This window comes from Nothobranchius furzeri, chromosome 14, assembly GCF_043380555.1.
Source record: "Nothobranchius furzeri strain GRZ-AD chromosome 14, NfurGRZ-RIMD1, whole genome shotgun sequence".
NCBI lineage: Eukaryota > Metazoa > Chordata > Actinopteri > Cyprinodontiformes > Nothobranchiidae > Nothobranchius > Nothobranchius furzeri.
In genome coordinates, this window is record NC_091754.1 from 40,818,713 (window position 1) to 40,840,179 (window position 21,467).

Here is a 21,467-nt window from a genome sequence, read left to right on the forward strand (position 1 = left end):
AAGCAGATCATATCCAGCTGTTTTATATTTGAAGCCAGCCAAAAACATCCTGGTTTGTTATAAAGCATGAAAGTATAATATGTAGCATTGCAGCTCCGTGTTTGCCTGCTTCAAGCTCACACAGAGAAGAAACAGCTTCTAATCGGATCAGTGTGGGCGTTGAGCTTCACAACCTTGAAGCTTTTCAAAGTGAATGCAGTCTCATCAAAGTTACTTAGATGTGAAGAAGATGTGAACACGTAAAGCGAGATGAAGGTGAGCCAATCATCCAACACCGTTTCTGTCAATAACACCACCCTCAGCCACGCGTGCCGCTGCTCTCCAACACACTCGTGTCAGCAGGTGAATTTCCTACAATCTAATTAATGTCAGGGCTTGTCTGGGTGTGATAACATTTTAATCATTGAGAGCTGGTTCTGATTACCTCACCACGTCCAGCCCAGGAGAAACCCATGCCAGCTCCTGGTGTAATTATAACAAGAGTCAATTACAAGACTTCTGCTTCTGCCTGATCATCAGCACACGCTGAGCCAGATGACAGCTGGCACATCAAAACCTGACCACTCCTCCTTCTTCGGCCACTTAAACCAAATATCTTTTCATTTTGAAATGAATTACAACTTGTTCTACTCAGTAATGAACAAATCTCACAGGGTCTCTTACCAGATTCTCTGGAGATCTGAACGAAGGCCTCAACGCCGCTCTCGCCGTAGTTACCCTCAGAGGCGAGTGTGGACACATAGTTCCAGCCCATCGCCGTGACGATGTCCAGCATGGCCTGGGCCTGGTAGGAGTCGGGAGGAACCACGCGGGAGAAGAAGTCGTAGCGTGTGTTATCACTGAGCTCTGGAGCGGTCGAGGCGTAGCTGATCTGAGGAATCTACAGAAAACAACAGGGTTAACCTGGGTGTGATAAAGGGGGTCCTACATATAAGAAGTTCCAGAGTCCTGGGTCCCGAGGGGCCGACTTATTAAACACTGTCAACAAAGTTAGTTTTTAAGCCCCTCTTGGAAAAAAATGACTACATTCAGTAACTTTTTCTGGTCTTGTTGGAGATTTTTGAGACACTGACTCAAAAGCGTGTATGCTTTAGGGGAGCTTTGAGCCCTTCCTTTGGTCCGCTACACTCACAGTCCTCTCAAGAAGCCCCCAGCCAGTTTATATATGATGTTTGGGGTATTTTTACCTCTTTTTTCTGCCACCATAATGTTACTGCTCTTTCCTAAATCATTCATTAACTTTTACAGACCACCTCAGCTAACTTCTCATCCTTAGGAGAACCATCAGTTCCACTCCAGAATCTCCAGTCTTCACCTGAGGCTGAGCCCAGCCAGCCGGAACATCACCTTACCTGCTGGAGTCCAGGATTTTGTTCTTTCAGTCTTGTCCTTATTCTTATTAGACAAGGCCCACTGGTGCATCTCTCACTCCATCCTTACATCTCATCAACATGAGGAACATCTTACTCTCAGTTCATTCTGCTGCACTCATGTATGTTAACCCTCTCAGGCTTTAAATAAGTTTTTATAAAAGAACGAACAACTAAGTCCTTCAAGGGAACTTCTGAGTTAAAAAATGCTCATCAAATACGTGTGTGGAGTAACCAGGTAAGCAGGTTTTAACGTTGCTAATCTGCAACGCCTGCCTCCAGAGGCTTAAAAGGGAAACATGTGGATATGCTGCAGAAACTAGACTTGTCAGCTTGTTTTAAACACAAAGAAAAAAAAACGTATCTAGTTTTCAGACCTCAGTAATATTTCAATTAAAAAAACAATATGAACGTTTTCTGGTAAATGATTCCAACATGAGGTAAAATGGGATTTTTCAGAGTGATTCCAAGAATTCTGAAACTTGCTGGTGAGACTATGAGCAACAGTACATATGTTTAACACTTTAAGCTATTGCTTTAAAACTGGTTTTAGTAGTTTTGAGCCACAAACCTGAGCAACTTTATATTGGACAGCACTCTGTTGCCCTTTGCTGTTGTTGGAGGTGATCCAAAAAAGCTAAAATCAGAATGAACATAATCGCAGCCTACACTAGCCTGAGGGAAATAAAGGAGGCTACAAAATCATGGACTGATTGTGACCTGGCTTTGTTGTCACAGTGTGGATCTTTCTAATTTGTGGTTCATTTAATATCAGTTAGCATTAGATTATTGCTAGTGCTATCTACAGGCTGTGGCAGGGCTGTTTACAATAGTTGTAAACTACTTTTAACCAGTAGGGGAGAAGCAGGAAACCTATTAAGCTTTGCTTTAAACACTTGAAATGTTGACCTTACTTAGCTGGTAGTTTCCTGTCGTGCCAATCGTGTCGCACATCCTGTGGTAGAGGGTCTGACAAGCCCTATGGGCCTGAATAATGCTCCTTCAGAGAAGAATTGGTGAGCTCATTGATTTAACTTCAGTCAGAGGCTGGTGTGTTGGGCTGAACGCCGCTGGGCGTTTCATCAGGACTCCAAGAGGCAAAACAGGAGGGAGGCAGATGGCTCAAGCCTGACAGCAACACAAATGTCACTCTGCCTGATGTGCTCAGAGACGGTTGGCAATTTAAGGCCCGTACTGTAAATACACAACCGTCACAGAGGTGACACTATCAGAGCACTGCAGCTTTAACACATCAGAGAGAAATACAGACTGACTCCCTGAAGGAAATACAAAGAACACGTCTGAGTGGGCGATAACGCTCTGAAGTTTACATTTCAGACACTTGAAACATTCCCTCCACTCTACCGTTGTAGGCTGAAGCTACTGTTTATGTTGAAGAGGCACACCTTCGGTAAAATCCAGTAAAACTAAAAGAGAAATATTGATTAAATCTGATCAAACCTGGCAAAACGGTGACCAGATTGTTCACCCTTTTATATGCATTATGTTACTTTAAAACACAGAACAATAACAAAGTCTAAACAATAAGTAGTAAAGTTCTGTCCAGGAAGGAGATGTCACAGTGTTTAGGATGGTGATGGTTTATTTTTGTTCCAAGGTGATAACAGATATAGAGCTGACAGACAGGATTACCTGGATCAGAGCTGCTTTCGTCTGTGTTCATGAGCAGATACAGGTGAAAATAATTAAATATACATAGAACACTGTGCATAAGTTCATCTGTCAGTAATTCATTTGCAATTTCATGCAAATCCAGATGTCTCAGCCTTTATTTGTTAGTAAATGTGATGATGATGATGGCTTACAGCTGATAAAAACCCCACATTCAAAATCTCAGACAATTACAATAGTGTGAAAAGGTTCATTATTCTAGACTCTGGTCAGCTACAGAATACTGAACACCTGCAGAGATTCCTGAGCCTTTAGGTGTGTCAGCGCGCTGCTGAGAGGAACGGAGCTGAGATGAGGATCCAACGCGGAGCAGGAAAACAGGCAGACAGGTGAGCACATTCAAAGGGTTTTAATACTGAAGCAAGCTGGACAATGAAACAATGATCCGACACAGTACAAAGAACAGACAGGGTTTAAATACAGGAGGGTTGGGAGCTAAGGTGATTGGGAAACGAGAGGCAGGTGGGAGTAATCAATGAGACACAAGGCTGAACTAAACGGGGAGACATGACCGGGTGTGACAGTACCCCCCCCCCCCTCAAGGGGCGGATCCCAGACGCCCACAGGAACGAGGAGCAGGGTGGGAGGAGGGGAACCAGGAGGAAGGGCCCAGAGGAACAGAGGGACCAGCAGAGGGGCAGAGGAGGAGGCGACGACAGGCTCTTGGAGGCCGGCGTCTGAGGCAGAGGAGGAGACGACGAGCTCTGGGGGCCGGCGTCTGAGGCAGAGGAGGAGACGACGAGCACTAGAAGGCCGGCGTCTGAGGCAGAGGAGGAGACGACGGGCCCTTGGAGGCCGGCGCCTGCGGCAGATGAGGAGACGACGGGCCCTTGGAGGCCGGCGCCTGCGGCAGATGAGGAGACTACGGGCCCTTGGAGGCCGGCGCCTGCGGCAGATGAGGAGGCGACGGGCCCTTGGAGGCCGGCGCCTGCGGCAGATGAGGAGGCGACGGGCCCTTCGAGGCCGGCGCCTGCGGCAGATGAGGAGGCGACGGGCCCTTGGAGGCCGGCGCCTGCGGCAGAAGAGGAGCTCTGCAGGTTGAGCCGGCGACAAAGTCACTGCAGGCTGGACCGGCGACAAAGTCACTGCAGGCTGGGCCGGCGACAAAGTCACTGCAGGCTGGGCCGGCGTTGCCCTCAAAACCACCATCGGAACCGGAGACCGTGGAGACGCCGGGCTGGATGGAGCGTCGGCCTCTTGAGTGCAAAGAGCATCCCCAGACGAGGCAGCGGCGATGTCATCGGACGAGCCGACTTCAGAGGACGAGGCTGCGGCGATGTCATCAGATGAGCCGACTTTGGGGACGTCATCAGAGGAGGCGGCGACGTCGTCAGACGGGATGTCATCAGAGGAGGAGGCGACGTCATCAGAGGAGGAGGCGACGTCATCAGACGGGACGTCATCAGAGGAGGAGGCGACATCATCAGAGGAGGAGGCGACGTCATCAGAGGAGGAGGCGACGACTTCGGACACGTCGTCATCAGAGGAGGAGGCGACGACTTCGGACACGTCGTCATCAGAGGAGGAGGCGACGACTTCGGACACGTCGTCATCAGAGGAGGAGGCGACGACTTCGGACACGTCGTCATCAGAGGAGGGGCGACGACTTCGGACACGTCGTCATCAGAGGAGGGGGCGACGACTTCGGACACGTCGTCATCAGAGGAGGAGGCGACGACTTCGGACACGTCGTCATCAGAGGAGGGGGCGACGACTTCGGACACGTCGTCATCAGGGGCGACGACTTCGGACACGTCGTCATCAGGGGCGACGACTTCGGACACGTCGTCATCAGGGGCGTCGACTTCAGAACACGAGGAAGAGGCGTCGACTTCAGAACACGAGGAAGAGGCGTCGACTTCAGAACACGAGGAAGAGGCGTCGACTTCAGAACACGAGGAAGAGGCGTCGACTTCAGAACACGAGGAAGAGGCGTCGGCCACAGGACTGGCGTCGGCCACAGGACTGGCAGGGGCGTCGGCCACAGGAATGGCAGGGGCGTCGGCCACAGGACTCTGGACCGTCGACCTCTGGACCGTTGACTTCTGGACCGTCGACTTCTGGACCGTCGACTTCTGGACCGTCGACTTCTGGACCGTCGACTTCTGGTCCGGGGGCGTCGACTTTTGGTCCGGGGGCGTCGACTTTTGGTCCGGGGGCGTCGACTTCTGGTCCGGGGGCGTCGACTCCTGGACCGCCGACTGCTGGACCGCCGACTGCTGGGGCCGACCCGTCCGCTTCGGGGCCAGAACCGGAACCGTCTGCTTCTGGGCCCATCCCTTCTGCTTCTGAGCCCGTCCCTTCTGCTTCTGGGCCCTCTGGAGTGGAGGCGAGGCAGCTGCAGGAGGGGCTGCCTGGACAGGCTGGACTGGAAGTGGTGGAACTGGTAGGGCTGGAAGCCGTGAGAGCAGGGGGGACAGCCCGTCCAGCTGAAGCTCCTGGAGGTTGAGGGTTCGATGGAGCTGGGCCAGTTCAGCCCGGAGACCAGCGAGCTCCGCTGGGTGGACGGGCTCACTCCTCTCCTGGCGGTTCGGGGAGGATAGAGTGTCCAGGTGACTCTCCTGGAGGCTGACGAGCTGGCGGATCCGGTCAAGCTCCGCCTGAAGCTCCATCAGCTGGGCTGTGGGCGTGGTTCCTCCGCCTGCAGATGACGAAGGCGCTAGTTGGACCGGAGACGGGACTGCTGGTCTGACTGGGGGCGTGTCCAAGTTGGCGCACTGAGCCAGAACTGCAGCGAGCTTGCGGCTCCGTCCAGGGACCAGCCGCTGCGGTGGAGCCCGGCATGCCTCCCCACGCCGTGGGCCAACTCCCGGGGAGCACACAGCCAGGTGGGTGCCCACGAAGCTGGAGCGATCCGGAAGCGGCTCCCGGTCCGACCCCTCGTCCGGTTCCGGGAGAGCAGCGAGGATTGCTGCGGCTGATGGCCGAGGACGGCGTTTTCGGCGAGGCAGAACTGAAGCAGGGGAAGGCGATGGAGAAGCTGGGTGGTGGCTCGGAGTGAGCCACTGAAGCAGGTGCTCCCACGGGAGAATCTCCTCGCTGGATCTCACAACGGGTTTGGGTCGGATCATTCTGTCAGCGCGCTGCTGAGAGGAACGGAGCTGAGATGAGGATCCAACGCGGAGCAGGAAAACAGGCAGACAGGTGAGCACATTCAAAGGGTTTTAATACTGAAGCACGCTGGACAATGAAACAATGATCCGACACAGTACAAAGAACAGACAGGGTTTAAATACAGGAGGGTTGGGAGCTAAGGTGATTGGGAAACGAGAGGCAGGTGGGAGTAATCAACGAGACACAAGGCTGAACTAAACGGGGAGACATGACCGGGTGTGACAAGATGGTCTCTCAGTCTGAGCTGGATTGCTGACATTGATGGGTTTCGCCCCAGATGCTCATTTTTACACTTTAACCTGTTGTCCCGTGCCTGTGTGTGTGTGTGTGTGTGTGTGTGTGTGTGTGTGTGTGTGTGTGTGTGTGTGTGTGTGTGTGTGTGTGTGTGTGTGTGTGTGTGTGTGTGTGTGTGTATGTGTGTGTGTGTGTGTTTGTGCGTGTGTGTGTGTGTGCGTGCATGTGTGTTTGTGTGTGTGTGTGTGTGTCTACATGTTTACATCAGAGGACAAGGCGACTGTTTTCGGTGACAGAGACTGATGCTCGTCATCCTGCGACCGTCTGAAACTTTCTGCTTGACTGAAGAATGAAAGTAGGAATCCATCAGTGGCGACGGCCCACGTCCGTCATCTTTCACTCTGCGCTCCTTTCTAGAGTAAACCCATAATTATTGTGATCCGTCTTGTTGCTGAAGAATAAACAGCTTCACCCTGAAGGATAGCTCCAGCATGAGTCCTGCTGTCACGGCTTCAGATCTTGTTTGATTCACTCTAATGATGATCAAATCTAAAGTCAGAATGACTAACCGCCTTTCTGGAGAGTCTTGGTTACATAAAAGGGCAAAAAACATGAAAAAAGGCTGGAAAGGCTTCTTCTTGTTTGAAGATTTAATGTGGAGGAGTTTACTTTGGAAAGCTGCTCAGGATTTCTGTGCTTATGACGGAGTTGATAAAATGCTGAAAATGAGAGAATACGAAAGCTGCTGATCCGAGATGAGATTATCAACAACAAAAATTCATGTATAAATAATTTTCTTATTACAGTGGCAACTTATGTTTGCCCCAGGAAAACACTCTGCGCTTACATGGAAACGTAGTCTTTTCAAATGATGTTCTCTCACTCATTCATCTACAGTACAGGTGATGCTGAGTAAGAATTCACCTACAATTTTTTCTGCTGAAGGCACACAGACTCGTCATTCTGACCTTACACAACATGGCAAAGTAAACTGGTAAGTGAATTAAAACATACTTCTGTTTACAAAGATAGATTTGCCTTGTATTTAATTAAATAGCTGAAAACAACAATATTAAATCAAAGTGCCTGTTTTCCTGATCACCATTTTGGACATAGCCACAACGTTTTCACTTTCACTTCATCGATCTCTCTCAGCCCGAGCCTCAGCCTGAACTTGTGGTGTGATCCTGCCATCTGATTTGCACAAACCTCACCCAAGCCTGAAATGCCAGGATTTTCCTTGAAGGAAAACAACGTACCTGATGTCCAGACCAACTGGAGTTGGAACCAGTCTACCAAGAACCTGCAGACTCTAAACACAATGTTTTAAGAACCATAAAAGGAAAAAGCAATAACCAGCTTCTGCATTAGCTGTAATGCTGAGCTGTTTTCTTCTTCCCACCCAGGAGGAAAGAAGATGAGAGGTTATGGGCTGATGTTTTTGTTGCATTCTGCTTTTGGGAGTCGCCCCCACACGGGCCAGGAGTCAGCAGCTGTCTTCCCTCTGAGGATCTGTTTATTCAAACCTTACAGCAGTTTTTCGTTAGGGAGAAGTAATCCTAATCCTAACCCTTGACTGCAGGATTACAAACACGTCACTACTTAGGAACACACGACAGCAGGAGTGGGGAACCCTGGCCCTCGAGGGCCGGTGTCCTGCATGTCTTTGCTCCAGCACTGCTGATTCAGTGGTTGATTCACCTGTTCTGCAGCTCATCAGGCTCTGCAGAAGCTTGTTAATCACCTGCTGATTGAAACCAGGTGTGATGATGCAAGGTTGAAACTAAAATAGGCTGGATAGCGGCCCTCAATGGACCAGGGTTCCCCACCTCTGCACTGCAGCTTTTTCTGGGCGCTGATCCCTGAACCGTGATGGTTCTTTCCCCGTCCACCACACCGTTGTCCCAGTCTCTTTCATCAGCTCCATCAGTATTGTAGGGTTTAGGAAATTGAGTGCTTTAAGAGCTCAATATATATATTACCTCTACTTATGACATTATGCTGTGATACTCTATCTAATTATAGAATATCAACCTGCTTGGTCTTTACTGTGTTTAATCAGAAGATTCTAGGATTCTTTATTTATTAAGGGATTGTACACAATTAGTTTTGATTCAGAAAACAGTCAGGTTTATAAAAGTAAGAATGTATTTTACCAACAATTAAAACATGACAGGTTAACTAACATTTACTGTGATGGATGAAACTAGATGTGATGTATGAACCTATGTGTGAATGCGATGTTATCAGAACTTCCGTATCTCGGAGAGCTGAGTTCTGGATGCAAAAGAATTTGGTTTGCGTTAAGCTATGAAGTTGATTATTGTCAAATGCACATCAGACGCAATCTGTGTGTCTACTTCACCCATTCTTGGAGACCCTCCTGGTGGATCCGAAGGTCAGAGGTCGGATGATCTCTGGCATCGAAGGGCTGTAGAATACTGTAGCACGGACTCTTCAGTCCAGAGATGTCTCGGGTCATGACAGATGGATGGAACCGCACGTCTGGGACTATTAAGGAGTATAAACAATATCAGCTTGTTCTGCAGGAACTGTTGCTGTATCAGCTTTGCAGGTGCAAAAAGGTTTTGACGACGTGTCAAAAGCTTTGATGGTTAAAGAGGTTTTGCTTCAGATGGCCGGTCTGAAGCTTTTCTCCAGAACTGCTGAATCACCAGAGTGATCCAATTTTAATGTTCTCATGTTATGATTTGTGTAGCCAACCAGAGGTTGACAAGTTGAAGAATATTACCAAGAATCTCAGAAACACGCCTTCTTTGATCCGGATGCTCCGATCTGGGGTAAAGGGCTATTTATGTGTCATGAGTTTAACTTAACCTTACTTTGTTCTTGTGTGAGTGCAAATGGTTATGACCTTGTCATATTAACATGCTGAAACATATTTCAATCACTGTAATCATAACATAACATTCATTTCACACTTCAATCATTGAGCACAGATTAATGAAAGCATTTCATTATATTATAATTATTATAAGTAGCAATAAACAAACTTTTATTTAATGATTATCTAGCTTATACGTTTTAGAACTTCATATCTAATTTAAAAAATCATTCTTTGATTTAGCAACTAATCCAAGCTGCGAGTGTTCCTTATTTGGAGGTATGAAGAGTCCTGTAGGATGATAAGGGAAGCTTGGACCTTGAGGAGAGAACATCATTGTTGACAATATGTTATCATGTGTTCAGAGCTGCAGAGAGGCTCTGAGCTCCAGCTGATGGGATGAAGGCAGGTCAATTTAAAGGGAACAGATGCAGTTTTGTGTCTCCATTTTGACCAGATGTGCAATGGTCAAACTGTACCTAAAACTGACCATTGCTGCACATTACAGTATGAACCCAAACAAGTCCCCAGCTCACCACAGAGGTATACTCTAATCCTCTCCTGGAGCTGAAGCTATCTCTCTCTTACATAAATGATATCTAACAGCAAACTGGAGATGAAGATTTAACAAAATGATGACTTAAAGATTGACAGAGTGCTAAATCAATGCTACGTTCAAAGACACTTAAATCACCCGCCTTCTTCGTTCTGAAGTTTGGTTTGAACTACAGCGGCTAGTCTTGTAGGTCAGAACCAAAATCTTAAAATGCACACGGAATTTAACTGGGATCCAGTGAAAAGAGGCAAGAACTGGAGGGATATGATCAAATCAAGATGTGCCAGTCAAAAGAGTGGCTGCAGCATTTTGAACTAGCTGCAGCCTAGCAATACATCCACAATTAACACCCAAGTAAAGACTATTGCAGTAGTCAAAATGAGATGTTATAAATGCATATATAAGCATCTCTAAATCATTCCAAATCTAGACTTCACCTTATAAAGATTCTTTAGGCAAAAAAAAGCATACTCAAAACACATCAATGACTTGAACATCAAAATTAAGCTGAGAATCTATCTTAACACCCAAATTAGATACAGCATTCTTTGTGCCATATGAGAAGCCAGTTATCAAAGACTGACTAACTGCAGGAGCACCACTCGGTGCAAGCATAATCAACTCAGTATTAGAACTGTTAATCTGCAGAAAATCTAACCTCACAAAGACACATTAGAGCTACTTCCTCAGCTTTAACAGGAGCATAGACCTGATAGTCATCAGCATAGAAATGAAAGTCAAGCTCATATTTCCTAAAAATGGCTCCAAGTGAGAGGAAATGTAGATTTAAACACAGAGCACCAAGTACAGAACCCTGTGGGACCCCATATTTAGGAAAACATCACTCGAGCCAAAATTCCCAATCCTAAAAGTCACATACCTGTCAGACAGGTAGGAACTCCTCTAGCAGAGCGCTGAACCACAGAGACAAACAAACTTCTCCAGATGATCAAGAAGTATTACATGATCAGGAGTATCAAAGGCTGCGGTCAGATCAAGGAGCTATAAAAAATACTGTCACACATATAAGTATAATTGGAAATATCATATCAACACTCTCACAAGCACAGTTTCAGTACTTTGCTTTGCTCTAAAACCCGATTGAAAAACTTCTCAGATTTGGTTATGGTCAGACAATTGCTTAAAAACGACTTTCTCAAGAACCTTAGAAAGAAATGGCAGCATATAAATAGGATATAATGACAGAACAACTAGCTAGCATATATGTAGAAATGTTCTGGAGCAGACAGACCGGGAGCACTGGAGACACTTCACAAGCAGAGGTAATAATCTCCTTATCAGCTTACTTTATCAGCTTATAGAGCTGTGAATGTGGAAGATAGAAGAAAAGTCTAAAAGGTAGATCTTTTGCACATTTGTTCTGTGTGTAACTTCATAATCCATGACTTATTTTTTTATTTTATTTTATTTTATTTATTATTATTTTAACAGACAAGACATCAGCAGATAAAAAATGTGGAGTCATGTATGAAATACCTCCACAGTAAAACATACATAGAAACCGGACACCAACTCAGCACACGAACAATAGAACACCAAAGATAGTGTGATAGACAAACAAGATGAAGACACACAAGGGCAGTGAAACAAGAAGCAGAAAGTACGATAAAGAAATCAGCTGTAACAGACACGTGGGAAAATCATATAATGGACTGGGACAGTACACGGATCATATACACAGAACAACAAAAATACAAGAGATGAATGAAAGAAGCAATAGAAATAAGAATACGTGGACACAACACCATGAATAGAACAATGGAGTATTCACATTGGATCACACATGGGACAGTGTCATCAGCATGGAGGACGCAGGCACTAGAGGGCAACATCGCAACATAACATAAACACTAATGATCTGTTTGAAGAATTTCAGTCTGGTTTTAGAGAGTATCACAGCACTGAAACCACATTAGTGAGAGTTACAAATGATATTCTCATAGCCTCAGATGAGAATCTTGTGTGTTCTAGTCTTGTTAGATCTCAGTGCTGCCTTTGACACAGTAGATCACAATGTTCTTTTAGAAAGACTTGAACATGTTGTAGGCATCAAAGGAACAGCGCTAGGCTGGTTTAAATCCTACCTGTCTGATAGATTTCATTTTGTAAATGTACATGTTATAACTTCTTCATACTCCAGGGTTACTTGTGGAGTACCACAGGGTTCAGTGCTTGGACCAATTCTTTGTACTATATATATGTTCCCAATTGGTAAAATCATTAGACAGCATGGGATAAACTTCCACTGTTATGCTGACGATACTCAGTTATATTTATCCATTAACCTTGATGAACCTAATCGGTTGGGTAGATTACAGGCTTGTCTTGAGGACATAAAAAATTGAATGACTCTAAACTTTTTGCTTTTAAATCAAGACTGGAGAAAGAACAGCGAAGCCGTTTACAAGAAGGGACACAGCAGACTGCACTTCTTGAGGACGCTTAGGTCCTTCAATGTCTGTAGCAAGATGCTGCAGATCTTCTACAAGTCTGTTGTTGAGAGTGTAATCTCTTCAGCCATCGTCTGTTGGGGTAGCAGCATCAGAAGCAGGGACCTGAAAAGGCTCAACAGCCTAATAAAAAAGGCTGGTTCTGTTCTGGGGACGACTGTGGAACCACTGGAGGAGATCATGCAAAGAAGGATTCTCCAGAGAATCAAGAAAATGATGGACAACCCTGAGCATTCTCTTCACAAGACTGTCCGACAACAGAAGAGTGTCTTCAGTCAGAGGCTTCTTCAGTTTCGCTGCAACACTGACCGCTACTGGAGATCCTTCCTGCCAACAGCCATTGTAATATACAACAACTCTTTGACGACTTGATTATTATTATTCTGAGCTACTACAGCAATCAATTTCCCTCTGGGATTAATAAAATATTTTTTGAATTGAATTGAATTGAAGACAAAACTGAAGTTCTCATCTTTGGACCTAAAATCCAGAAAAGGAAATTGCTTAGTCAATCACCTGACCTGAATGGCATTAAATTAGTCTCTGAGAACAATGTAAGGAACCTTGGTGTTATCTTTGACCAGGACATGTCATTCAAATCCCAAGTTAAACAGGTTTGTAGGATTTCCTTTTTCCACCTTCGGAATATTGCTAAGATTAGAAGATTCCTTTCCAGGAGTGATGCTGAAAAACTAGTTCATGCATGTATTACATCAAGACTGGATTACTGTAATTCATTACTCTCAGGAAGTCCACAGAATGTAGTTAAAAGTCTTCAGCTTGTCCAAAATGCTGCAGCTAGAGTTTTGATGAGAATTAAAAAGAGATATCATATCTCTCCTGTCTTAGCTTCCCTACATTGGCTACCTGTTAAATTCAGAATAGATTTTAAGATCCTTCATCTCACATATAAAGCTCTTAATAATCAAGCTCCATCATACATCAGTGACATACAATATCAGTAATATACAATAACTCTTTGATGACTTGATTATTATTATTATTATTATGAGCTACTACAGCAATCAATTTCCCTCTGGGATTAATAAAGTATTTTTGAATTGAATTGAATCGACCTGATTGTTCCATACGTTCCTAACCGAGCACTTCGCTCTCAGACTGCAGGTCTACTGGTGGTTCCCAGAATATCTAAAAATAGGATGGGTGGCAGATCTTTTAGTTATCAGGCTCCTCTCTTGTGAAACCAGCTCCCATCTTTAGTCCGTGAGGCAGACACCTTGTCTACTTTTAAGACTAGGCTTAAAACATTTTCATTTGATAGGGCCTATGGTTAAAATCTGATGTTAGCCTAGATCTGGACAAGTGGGGGGAGTAGAGGGAGGTGGAGTGTAAAGTCGGTAAAGATGGCTCTCGCTACAATGATGTTCTGCTGAGCTGTGGTGGCCTCGTGGAGGGGGCCATCGTCTTGAGCACTGCTGCTAACCACTTAAACGTTCTCCCTCTCCTGATAATAACATTTTACTTTCTTTGACGTTGGATGTGCTACTATTAGTTTACCTGTTTAATTATAGATTCACTATGATAAATTCAATAGTTTATCTCTCGCCAGATAGAATATTTACTAAGAAATCACAGCATAACCATAGACACACTACTTGGTATATATGTTGTGTGTGGATGTATGTGCGTGTGTGTGTGGGTGGGTTGGTGTCGGTGTGTGTGTGTCTGCCTGCCTTGGGTTGGAGTATTTTGTCCAAATGTTAATGTCTCTTGTTCCAGTCCACCTACAGCAGACTGACTGAGAGGTCATGAAAGTCTCTACCAGCCAGGATCTGTCAAAAGGATCACACTCACAAAAGGTTCTGGGTAATTGTAGTCTCTGGAGTCTCCATTTGGATGGTTTGTGACCACGTGTTGCAGGTGAGCGTTCATCCCATGTCTCCCTGAGGGGATTATGAAACATGCTCAGCTCTAAGGACCCTCCTTCAATTTAGAAAGATTTTCTCCACTCATGTTCTGCTCACCAGCCGGGCCGGCTGTGGTGAGGAGCTGCTGCATTATGCATGCATGTGGGTGTTTCTGGAAACCAGAGCAGAGCCAGCTTTAATGCAGGCTGTGATGAACAGCTGCATCCATGAGTCACAGTGACATTTACACAGAAAGGTTAGAGTTATCAAAACGTTTACCTGAAACCTTCAACCTCAGAACTAGTGGTGAACCCTGGATGCAACTGTGAGGAAATAGTGAGTTCAGTGACTTCAGTAGACCTCAGGATTCAATATCAGCCACGTTTAGATCAGAGAGGAAGGACAACAACAATAATAACATTAATATTTTTTTCTGACGGTGTTCTGACGTTGGGTTGTGCTGACGCACCAGACAGCAGCTCCTAGTTGCCTCCCTGGTGTTGGGTGGTGCTCCCTGACCTGAACCCGAGTGTCCTCGTCTTATTTGACTATTGTCAAAATCTGCCACTTGTTACTCAAATCTTATCTATTGAGAGTGATGTTTATTTGACATGGACACAGCAATTACATTGGACGAACCAGATGCATTGTTTAGTGTGTTAGCACACGTGCTAATTTGCAACAGTTGTCCATAGAACCTTTCTAAAAAGTAGACTACATTTAAATAAAATACAAAGAGATCTTTCTGTAGTTTTGTGATATTTTTGTAGTTTTATTTATGATCATTTTATAATTTTACGACTTTACCCTTTTATTTAAAACTTCTAAATCTTTGGTGTTTTCTGATTGTGAGAATCTTTCATTTATATTTAATGTTTTGTTGTTTTGTTTCAATCAATTTTTATTTATATAGCACTTTCCACCGCCCCTAAAGGGGGCCCAAGGCGCTGGACAAGAAAAGTAACAAAGATAAAAGTAACAAGTCATACAAACAATAAAATTAAAATAAGAAGGATTTCTCAGCCTCATCCCAAGTGCCGGTGCCCACTTCCAATTTTAAACTGCACTTAGACACAGAGGGCTGTGGGTGCAAGTGGGGTAGTGTGGTGACATCAGCTGGCGCATGCCAGACGATGCCCGCACTGCCCGCTCACCACAGCCATGGAATACACCTCATCAACACGCACTAACCCTATATTGGAGCAGGCGGAGGGAGACTAGGGGTCTTAGCACACCTTTATTGTCACTTGGCTTCCTGGGGCTAGAGGCTAGGAGGGAGATCCGGCCGTCTGGTTGGGGTCTGGGGTGGTGGGTTGCTGTGCTCAGCTTTGGGCGGGGGAGCCTGCTCATCAGCACCCCAGCAGAAAGGGTCGAACTCTGGTAACCGGTAAGATTGTACCCCATGTGCAGCAGTACCGGGACCAGAGTGAATAGCATGTGTATGGGGAGCATGAGTGGGTGTCCGGCGTGCATTTTTGTAAGTCTTTGGTTGTATGTGTATGTGTGAGCATGAGGGAGGGAGTGTGTGACTGTGTTTGTGTATGACTGTATATGTCAGGTGGGGCCTTTGACTCCTCCCCTCCCCTGGGACTTCTTTTGATGATATAGATCTTTGTCTCCCCTCCCCCTGCCACATTTGGTGTGTGGTGTGGTGCCTTGGTCTGCCTGAGTGATCGTGGCTCCCGGGTCAGGGGGTTTGAGATTTTTGGCATCTGCCTGATCAATCCGAGTGGCTGCCTGGTGGGGTCTGGGTCCTTGGGCTCTGCTGGGTCCCCGGCGGGGGTGGTCGCCCCTGGGTCCCGGGTTGCTGGGTCCCAGGCTCGGCCGGCTGGGGCGTGGGAGGTTACGCGCAGGCCTGTGGGCTTGCCGCTGATATCTCCCGGGACTCTGCTGGCTGCTGGTTGTGGACCCCCGAGGCGATCCTCTGCGCCTCTCAAGGGGGACAGGGGCTTTTCTGGTCATGGTTTCCTTGGGGTCCCTGCACTCTGGGGCAGCTCCTGGATCTCTGGGACTTGGAGCTCCCTCCATCTCCTACACATCTTCGGGGGCCAGATATGTGGCCCCTCACACTCTCTATTGGACACTTCTATAGAGAAACCATACATATACAAGCTCGTGTACACACACAGGTACTCACATGGTGCTCTCAAAAGTATGGACTTGAGCATTTTCAACACATGTCTTAAAGCTGTGGTTGGCACTAAATGCACTGTGATTCATTATCGTGTGATTGTTCAGTAAAACAATGTGGATTTTACATTTCTTCATCAAGTTGATGCAGTGATAGATTGCACCTGTTGTATTGTTGTGAGTCCCTTTTCTGCAGGTCTAGAAGCAGACTCTTGTTCATCATTGATTGTTTATTTTCGTGGAACCCTCCCACCTTTTGTCTCTTCCTTTCTCTTTCAACTCTGTCTCCGTGTCTGATCGAAATTACAAAGCATTCAAAAAACAATAACAAGAAAGTTTTAAGTTATCAGGCGTGACATTAAAGCAGAAGCTTTGATGCTCCACCTGAGAGTAAATCTGTAAGCTTGTCACCAGCATTCAGACATTAATTCTGTTTGCTTCACAGCCAGACAGGACACGGGGATAAAAATAATGATAATAATAATACAAAAAAAATTTAATTCAAATAAGAACATAGACATTTGTGAGAACAATACAATGCCAAAGACATAACATTTAGATAGAATGCAACTAAAATTAATTAGTTAAAAGAAAGCTAAGAACAAACAATTAAAACCAGAAACCAAAAGCTTTAAGATAAAACACTCCTATAAAAATGAGTCTTCAACCTGCTCTTAAGGACTGCCAGTGATGGGGACTGTTAGATTGTGAGTGGGAGCTAGTTCCAGAGAGAGAGTGCAAGGACTTGAAAAGCCCGATCACCACTAGTCTTAAATCGGATGCGAGGGACGATAAGCAATTTCTGGTCAGCCAACTGAAATGACCTTGAGGGAACATGCTTTATTAAGAGCTCCGCTAAGTAGGTGGGTGCACTGCCTTGGAAAACTCCCCACCTATTCCACCTTCCTCAGGATCCACTGATTTCCCTCTTTCCTATTCACTCTCTCTCTTTCTTAACATTTTTTTAAACACAATTGTCTATTTTTTTGCTCATTTTAAATATATTTGTAACCATTTTCTAAATGCTTTTTCATATTTTTACATTCTTTGTTTTTGTGAAGCGCCTCGTGGTTTTTATCTTGAGAAGCGCTATAGAAATGATACTTTCTTCTTCTTCTTCTTCTTCTTCTTCTTCTTCTTCTTCTGGTTCTGAGAAGACCTCCCCTGAGTCAAACTCAAGCAGCTAATTACTGAACATTTGTGCAACAACAATGGTTCTGAGAATAAATTGCTACGTTTTTGGCCAAGAGCACAGGTTTGTAATGAGAGGGTTAGCATTAGATTGTCAGGAGCTTTGGCAGCTTTACAGAGGGAAGGAAATTAGTACTTTTAGAAAGCAGCAAAAAAGGTTAGGAATAACAGTTTGAGATTTTAAAAAGGCCCTGGAATGGTTGCTTTTGTCTGTATTCTTGATTATGCTTTTATTCTAAACATCTTCTGAACTACCTTGCCTAAAACATCTCTGCGTTGCACGTAGGAGAGGTAATTTTCCCTCTTTTGATTGAATGGCTGGACACAGAACTAAAGAAGCTGAGCAAAAATTTTAAACATATAAAAATGAATTAATTAATATAATGAGGATGTGTAAAAGGAATTATTATAGTAATTTGATTGATAGGAATAAAAGTAACATCAAAGGAATATGGAACGTGTTAAATACAATAATCAAAAAGCGTTGTGAGGGGATAAACCATCCAGATTATTTTGTCAGTAATAACAGAGATATTTATGATAGACAGTTGACAGTAGAACTCTTCAATGAATTTTTTGTTGGGGTTGGTCCAAAGTTGGCTGACAAAATAAATAGTGATGTGGACTCTGAATCCAATGGTTATGGTGACGGGGACGGTGTGGCGGATTCATTATTACTTGAAGAAGTGACTCAAAAGGATATTCTTGTAATTGTCAGAGCATGTAAAACTAAATTTTCATTAGATGGAGATGACATAGATACGTTTTTAGTTAAACAAACTATTGATTGTATTGTCGAACCACTCACGTATATATGTAATTTATCATTTAAAACAGGAACATTCCCAAATAAAATGAAGGTGGCTAAGGTGATTCCTCTTTACAAGTCTGGCAATAAGCATCAATTTACAAACTACAGACCGGTCTCCTTGTTACCTCAGTTTTCAAAGATATTGGAAAAAATGTACAATGACAAGCTGGAAAAATTTGTAAAAAATAAAATTAAATAAAAAAAAGGCATTTTATTGGACAGCCAGTACGGTTTCAGATCAGGTAGATCTACCGCACAAGCTCTAATGGAATTGATTGAAGACATATCCACAACGCTTGATCAGAAAGAATATGTTCTGGGAATTTTTTTTTTTTTATTTGAAGAAAGCCTTTGATACAGTCGATCACAAAATACTTATATCAAAAATGGAGAAGTATGGTATAAGGGAGACAGCTCTTAATTGGCTACAAAGTTATTTGAGTAACAGAGCTCAGTATGTCGGGTTATCACAAGTCTAGCTGTCTCGAAGTTCACTGTGGAGTTCCGCAAGGGTCGGTACTCGGCCCTAAGTTATTTATTTTATATATAAATGATATCTACACAGCTTCAAATTTATTTAAATTTATTGTGTTTGCTGATGATGCAAATATTTTGTGTTCAGCAGAAGATATACAGCAACTTGTACAAAAGGTCCAGAAAGAATTGAGTAAGCTTAAGAATTGGTTTGATAAAAACAAACTGTCGTTAAATGTCAGCTAAACAAAGTTTATGTTATTTGGAAATAAAAGAAATAGTAAAGAGATCTATTTGACTGTTGATGAAATAGCCATTGAAAGAGTGTATGAAATTAGGTTTTTTTTTATTGTCTTTATTTCATTCAAAAAAAATAACACAACAGATACTAAACAATATTCATGAAAACACAATATATATTTGAATGAAAGGGAGCAGATAGAAGAAAAATCTTATTATTTCGGCCCCCTTTTTAAACTTAAATATCAATTTATATTTGTGCAGTCCCTCACCAGTTCTTTCAGTCCCGTAACTGTTCACATTTGTTAATTATTATGTCCACATCAATTGTCCGTTGTCATATCCACTCAACACACGTGATTTAATGTGTAGACTGAACACTTTTAGAGTTCTTGACTCTTTCCATTCTCTGTCCAGGCAATTCCACAACTTCACACCATTCACAGATATGCTCATTTCCTTCATTCTTGTTCTAAATCTAGGTTTTTTGAAGATTTCAAATCCCTTCAACGAATAACTGCTATCTCTCTTTTCAAATATATGCTGAATATTCTTTGGCAATGTACCTTTATTTGCTTTATACATTATATGCAATATTCTCCAGTTGACCAAATCATGAAATTTAATTACTTTATATTTTATAAATAATGGGTTAGATGGAGCTGTACTATGAGTGTTGTCTATAATTCTCATTGCTCTTTTCTGCAAAACAAACAAAGGTTGTGTATACGTTCTATATGCAGTTCCCCAGATTTCTACACAATAATTTAAGTATGGCAGAATCAGTGCATTGTATAGTAATAACAATCCTTCACTATTTAGTAAAAACTTTACGCTATATAATACTGCAATGGCTTTGGCCATTTTACCTTTTATATAGCCAATATGTGATGTCCAGCTTAGAGCTTCATCAATCATTACTCCCAAAAATTTGATTTCTTTTACCCTTTGAATTTCCATGTTATCTATTTCTAATATTACGTCTATATTTTCTTTATCATTAAATATAATGAAATTAGTTTTTTTAAGATTAAGTGTTAATTTATTTATATCAAACCAGTTTTTAACTTTTATCAGTTCAGTATTTATCACACGAGTTACTTCATTTATATCAGACCCTGAATAAAACAATGTTGTATCATCTGCAAACAAAACAGAACCTAGTTCGTCAGACACATTTACCAAATCATTGATATACAGGTTGAACAATTTTGGTCCAAGGACTGACCCTTGTGGCACTCCATAAGCAATATTTCGTAGCTCTGATGTAATGCCATTTATCTGAACATATTGCTTTCTGTTATCTAAATAACTTCTAACCCATTGATGAGCAACCCCTCGTATTCCATACTGATATAATTTTTGCAGTAACCTTGAATGATCGATAACGTCAAAAGCTTTCTTTAAGTCAATAAAAACACTAATAAAGTATTCTCTATTGTCTATCGCTTCAGGTATTTTCTCTGTTAAATCCATTATTGCCATTGTTGTTGAATGTTGGGTCCTGAATCCATACTGTTCATTATGTAAAATCATATTTTTTTCAATAAATTTATCCAACCGTGATGCAAAGACTTTTTCTAGTATTTTGGAAAACTGTGGAAGTAGTGACACTGGCCTATAATTTGTGAAATTATGTTTATCACCATTCTTAAACAGTGGAACCACTTTTGCTATTTTCATAGCATCAGGGAAGACTCCAGTAGAAAGTGACAAATTACAAATATAAGTAAAAGGATCAATAACAGATTCTATTATGGTCTTTACAGTCATCATGTCCAAATCCTCACAATCAGTTGATCGCTTATTTCCACAGTTTTTTACAATTTCTCGTATTTCCTCTTTTTCTACTTTGCAAAGGAAAATACTACTGACATTATTTACTACTGTATTCAAATTGTCTTCAATTAAAGTGTCATGACCCATCAAACTCCTCCCTACATGGGGCGACGGTGGCACAGGAGTTAAGTGCTCGCCCCGTAATCGGAAGGTTGCTGGTTCGAGTCCCGCTCAGTCTGTCGCTGTCGTTGTGTCCTTGGGCAAGACACTTAACCCACGTTGCCTGCTGGTGGTGGTCGGAGGGACCGGTGGCGCCTGTGCTCGGCAGCCTCGCCTCTGTCAGTGCGCCCCAGGGCAACTGTGGCTACATTGTAGCTCATCCCCACCAGTGTGTGAATGTGTGTGTGAATGGGTGAATGACTGATTGTGTTGTAAAGCGCCTTGGGGGGTTCTAGGACTCTAGAAGGCGCTATATCAAATACAGGCCATTTACATTTACAAAAAAATCATTGAATTCATTAGAGATTTCTTTTACATCATAAATGTCTACATTGTCCTTGACAAAGTAATTTGGTACCTTAGATGTAGTTTTATTTCTGTTCGTCACACTATTTATTATTCCCCATGTAGCCTTTGTATTAGCCTTATTCTTTTCCAATAATTCACCATAATAATCTTTTTTCCTTTTCCTA

The 21,467-nt window shown here is 43.5% G+C and overlaps 1 protein-coding gene across 3 annotated transcripts in view; it reads right to left on the reverse strand.

Moving 5' to 3' along the window:
- The window catches only part of grm8b (glutamate receptor, metabotropic 8b), a 175,899-nt gene that overhangs the window by 119,362 nt on the left and 35,070 nt on the right, over positions 1-21,467 (reverse strand). For 2 of the 3 annotated variants that reach the window (XM_015965651.3, XM_070544119.1), the window contains exon 3: positions 664-880. The exons of the other annotated variant lie outside the window; for it this stretch is intronic. In XM_015965651.3, coding sequence (XP_015821137.1) covers positions 664-880 — 217 coding nt within the window. The remainder of the gene's footprint in view (positions 1-663; positions 881-21,467) is intronic. 3 annotated transcript variants of the gene reach the window in all.